This window comes from Spinacia oleracea, chromosome 5 (assembly GCF_020520425.1).
Source record: "Spinacia oleracea cultivar Varoflay chromosome 5, BTI_SOV_V1, whole genome shotgun sequence".
NCBI lineage: Eukaryota > Viridiplantae > Streptophyta > Magnoliopsida > Caryophyllales > Amaranthaceae > Spinacia > Spinacia oleracea.
In genome coordinates this window covers 32056873-32062502 of record NC_079491.1, presented here as the reverse complement: position 1 = coordinate 32062502, position 5630 = coordinate 32056873, and the positions used below count along the sequence as shown (strand labels likewise).

Here is a 5630-nt window from a genome sequence, read left to right as displayed (position 1 = left end):
GTGTTATTATTCGTTTGTTACAGTAATCACATATACATTATACTTAATCGATTATTAAACTAAGTTATATACAATATACTCAATACGAAGTACCTTTTAGTACTGATCTTAAATTTTTAATATTTTTATAAGTGAAATATCGATTTTTTTCCCCTAATTAAGTCATCGATATTATAATTATAGGAATCGAATTGACCCAAACAAGATTCCAACCCGCTACTGATTAACCCGATCCGATAAGAACCCAAATTGATATGAACCTGAATCTGATGTACCGCTACCCGATTAATTTGATCCGATGTGAATCCGACCCAAAATTAGTTTGACCCGATATGAAACCGAACCCGTTATAATCCAGCTAAACTCGTTAACAATCTTTCACGTTCCAACCCGATCTGATTCATCCCAGCTCGACCTGTTTACAACCCGACCCGATATATATAAACCTATGCTTTCGATCTGATCCGATCTGTTAAGTTGTAAACCCGATCTGATCCGATCTGTTAAGTTTTAAACCCGATCTGATCGAATCTGTTAAGTTTTAAACCCGAACTGATCCGACCAGTTAGAAAAATAAATCCGTTCCAACACGATCTATTTTATCTAGTCCGATGAGTCCGATCGAAACCCCACCCGTTAATACGATAGGATACCCTCAAAATCAAAATCAAAATCAAAATGGTGTGTACAAAATTAGTTTTCAGATCTCTCAAACCCTAGCCTCCATTAGTGAATTCTCTCAAACCCTAGCCTCCATTAGTGAATTTTGAAGGGGCTTCCATCGATTTTATCGGTGGAAAGCCCCAATCTTTTTATTTTGTTTGTTCTTTTTCTAATTTTGTTTGAGTTTTAGGGTTTTAATAATACTTCCTCCTTGTGGGAGGAATTGTTCTCCCTCGAAAGATAGGGTTTTTCTTCTCCTTTTAGGGAGAATTTTCTTAGGTTAGAGGATCCTAAATTTCTGGTGTACGAGGGAGAATATTATTTAATTTCGCAGGAGAAATTGATTCAGCGATGAAGATTTGTGCGGTGTCGCAGCAGATGTCGGTTCTACATCTACAATCAATTGAATCAGATTTAATTCAATATCAAAATTACAACAGATCAAAAGACCCCCTCGTTGAAGGTTGTATCAAACAACGATGTGTTAGAGGGTATACAAGATGTTCGATGCGCGATGATCGTAGTTTTGCAGAAAACGAGTTTTATTTGATTCGATTTGTTATGTATTTGATAGATTCAGATTTCTTTTGTAGATGTCGTATGACTTTTTATTAATGAATTAATTTTATTTCAAAAAAAAAAAAAAAAAAAATTAGTTTTCAGATTTGTGTGGTTACTGCTCAGTTCTCACTCTTCCTTACCGTACTATCATCGGATTAGGCTACGCAATATCCATAATTCCATATACGGAGTACACCGTACCGAATATAATCATACGGTTCTAATTGAATCATCAACGCATAATCAATTAATCACCGTTTATCAGAATCGGTGCTGGATCCCTGTTTTACTGTTTTCTCTCTCCTCTCATTCTTCCACCTTTCTTTTGCTCGATCTCCGCAACTGCTTTATCGTCGTTGTAAGGTAAACTTCTTCACAATCTCCCATTTTTTTCGGACACCTGAATTTACCCTTTTCGACAATCTCTTATTTTCTGTTTATATTTGCTAAACTATTAGCCCAATTTCTCGACATTTCTATTGGTTTCACCCAAATTTTCCAATTAAGTTTAGGGTTTGATTTCGGGGTCTTTCTGCAATCGATTTTTATTGTTATTTAGGCTAGAATTTCTGGGGTTTCCTTGATTATTTTTTTGTCATCCAAAAACTAATTCAAAGAGGTTTGCATTGATTTGTTTAAGCTTTGTTGATTAGTCTGACAAATTTGGGGGATTGGATTGTACAGTAATTTTAGAGGGTTAGGAAGATTATTTTATGGCATTTGAATGCCGGGAAACTTCTGAGGTTTGTTTATCGAAGAAGTTATTGAATTCTGTTGCTCATAATCCATTGAAAGAACAAGTGGGTGGTGTGCAATTTGGAAAAACACCTGTTCATTGTCATAGTAAGAAGGGTTTTTGGAGAGAGAAAGCTGATAGGTCTGAAAATTTAGTCCGTGGATTAGGAGTTGGTAGTGATAAGATTGCTGGTGTATTAGTTGGTCCTGCGAAAGTGGTGATAACTGATGAGGGGGATACCTCGGATTGTCGTCGGTCAATTACTGACCTACCTCCGGCTTTGGTTGCTGAGATTCTAAACTGTTTAGACCCGAAAGAGCTTGGCATTGTTTCGTGCGTTTCAACTAGTCTTTATAAGATTGCATCTGATCATTATGTATGGAAGGATTTTTATTGCGAGAGATGGGGTCTCCCAATAACTAAGCCTTTGAACCCTGGTTTATCGGAAGAGAAGTCGTGGAAGGATCTGTTTGTGGAGAGAGATTTTCGGAGCAAGACCTTTCTAGGGAAGTATAGGCGTGATTTCTTGACTGGCCACACAGAACCTGTGCGTGCTGTTTTCCTCCTGGTCTCTGCAAAGCTTGTTTTCACTGCTGGGTATGATTTCATAGTCCGGATTTGGGATTTGGAAGAAGGGTTGTCCGTTGCTTCATCGAAGCAACTTGGTTCCACAATTCGCGCTGTGGCTGCTGATACAAAACTGCTAGTAGCTGGGGTGACCGATGGTTTTATCCAATGTTGGAAAGCTGTTGAAGGTGTTTCTCATTTGTTCGACCTTAAGGGTTCTTACTGCCAAAATTCCGAGTTTAGACTCTGGGAGCATGCAGGACCAGTGACTTCTCTCGCTTTGGATCATTCAAGGATCTATAGTGGATCATGGGATATGACTGTGAGGGTATGGGACCGTGCCTTGTTGAATTGTGTTATGGTCTTAAGACATAGTGACTGGGTATGGAGTATTGCACCTCATGACACTAGTTTAGTTAGCACATCAGGTTCTGATGTTTATATCTGGGATACTACTCATGGAACTTTGACTGGTATAATACCTCATGTACATGCAGGAAACACTTATGCCTTAGCAAGGAGTCATACGGGAGACTTTCTATTTACTGGAGGAGAAGATGGATCGATACACATGTTTGAAATCTCAGCATGTGTTGATGATGGCATCTTAAAGGTGGCTTCTTGGGTTCCACATTCAGGACCTGTGAATTCTCTTGCATTCGAGTTTCCATGGGTCGTATCAGCTTCTAGTGATGGAAACCTCTCCTTGATTGATGTTAGGAAACTGTTGAAATCCAATCGGCGTTGTCTGATGAAATATCGGAACATGAAGGAGACAATAATCGAGCCTCCTCAGAGGATGCTGCATGGTTCTGGAGCAAGTTTGTTTTCAGTGCATATTGGTGCTGATCGTATTGTTTGTGGAGGAGAAGATCACGTTGTGAAGCTGTGGGATTTCTCTCACGCTTTAGAGAGAGAAATGAGATCTCGCGCTCAGAAAGCTATTCGATTGGAGAACAGGTTGAGACAGCGTAGGCTTCAAGCTGAGATGAACGCTAAGAGTAGCAAAGCTGATAAATGTTCCATGGCAGCAAAGAAGAATCCCATCAATGGAGATCGAAATGGCATTTGGCATAGCAAGCGCAGTGTTAATGGAAAGGTAAAGGGCTAAATTAAGGCCTAGACATAGTAGGAAAATCTGTAGCCTAGAATTTGCTTCTAGGTTTATCAATATTTGATACTCTTTTAGTTACATTCAAATACAAAAATGGGAGTACAAATCTCATAGTATAGTCAGATGTTTACTCTAGAAATACAATCATTAGTGTTTCATTGCATGCTTTAGGGATGCAAATAAGTTGCTTAATTGATGTGATTGCTTAATCCAGGAAATCCAGATATCGTTCAGAGTACCACTGTGCGCTCTTCGTAACTTTTCTTTCCCGTCAATGCTTTAGTTAGTTTGGTAGAATCACCTAAAAAGATACAGTGATGAATTATTCTTGCATCCATCACCAAATTGCTGTTTTGGTTGAATCTGACAGATTTAAGAGATGCAAATAATCTAAGACATGTTTCCCTGCCTACTGTAGGGTGAACTTGTAGGATGAATTCGCACCTAGCCTTTAATTTCAGGAGGAAGTCAGGCTACTCAGTTCTTCAGCAAGTGCTGGCGCCTGGTGTGCAGCATAATACCAATTACTAAAGGAGGATCTACATATTGTTTTGTTTTGTTTTGTTGTGAATATATGATATAAATTCGTATTGTTTTCGGGGTAACTAATTGGTGGGATTAGGAATTAGGGGTACTTACTCTTATACAGTTTCATGTAGGTCTCTTCATTATATTGTACGGGTAGTAGTAGTAGAAAGAAAATGCATATCATTTCATTCAACCATAACATTGGATTCAAAGGAATGGGGGTAGAGAGTCATGGTTGGCGATAAATTATTGGGATTAAGGCTTCAATTGTTGTTTTATTTTCATGTTTATTTTGTTTTGACAAGAGAATGAAACAAGATTTTCAAGTTATGTTGTGCATTTACACTAGATATTACATACTCTAAATATAGTACCTGTTCGATTCACGATTTATAATCTAAATATCAAATTTGCATGACATCTAAACTATATTTATATATAATTAACATCAAAGTATAACTGGATAAATCTTTTACTGTCCTATTGTGTCTTATTTACTTTTTAAAAGAATTAGAAAAATAAGAGAACACAGATAAATTGATTATCTTCCCCTTTCATCACCCGTGTTAAACATAAAGTTATAATCATCATTTCTTTACTTCTATAGTCAAACCACATAATCTCACCATATAAATCATTACCCGGTCACTTAACACTTACCCTTGTGTACTTTATTTAGCTAGGTATGACTTTGAGTCGTGGTGGGGTTGATATGAAGGATGACCCTTCCACCGAAATTTGGATTATACACCCGAGTGCACAACGCTCATTGTGCACCCTGTTGAACATTTATTGAAAATCTAATGAACATAGAGAATTATTTCAATGTACATGTACTAGTGAAAATTTAAACTATATGTTCTATGGATTTGAACTATATGTTCATTGGCTATATGTTCTTTGGGTATGAACTATATGTTCTTTGTATTTTAACTACATATTCATTTAAAAACAGGGTGCACAGTGAGCATTGTGCACCCGGGTGCATAAACCATATTTTGCCCCTCCACACCTTTATCCGCAATGAAGTTCTCATCTCCATTCCAAACCACCACGTACGATTGGTACGCTACTCATCCTCATCCCACTACCTGCCTAATAAAACTTATCCTTGACCTCTCCATCACACCCGTCTCAAACCTAGCTTTAGACCCTTTTTTTTAGTATGATAGTTTTGAAGTTTAAAACTCTATTCAAGAGCATTCAACAATTTGGTTGTCTGATTAGAGAAATCAAGTAAATAAACAAAACATTATAATATGTTGGTTATTATTGAAAAAAATGTTGATATATTCATAATCAATTAAATGAATGATAAACGATGGAATACAAGTTCAGTATAAAATCCGTCATAATCGCCCCGTCACTCGTGGAGGATACATCGAATAATTTATCCCCATCATTACCATTTTACTCCATCCACACCCATTTGCGCCGGAGGGTGGGCGAGTTATCTCCCAA

General features: G+C 37.5%; 1 protein-coding gene across 1 annotated transcript; it reads left to right on the top strand.

Annotated features, from left to right (window-relative positions):
* Window positions 1–1367: 1367 nt before the first annotated feature.
* Window positions 1368–4495, top strand: LOC110798611 (F-box/WD-40 repeat-containing protein At5g21040). The gene is made up of 2 exons (XM_022003804.2): window positions 1368–3626; window positions 4060–4495. Exons 1-2 carry the CDS (start codon window positions 1938–1940, stop codon window positions 4075–4077), a joined length of 1707 nt encoding a protein of 568 aa, XP_021859496.1. The 5' UTR covers window positions 1368–1937; the 3' UTR covers window positions 4078–4495.
* Window positions 4496–5630: the final 1135 nt, after the last annotated feature.

What these genes read in the sequence shown, in the direction of transcription:
- LOC110798611 (XM_022003804.2), top strand. Translation starts at nt 1,938, where the DNA reads ATGGCATTTGAATGCCGGGAAACTTCTGAGGTTTGTTTATCGAAGAAG.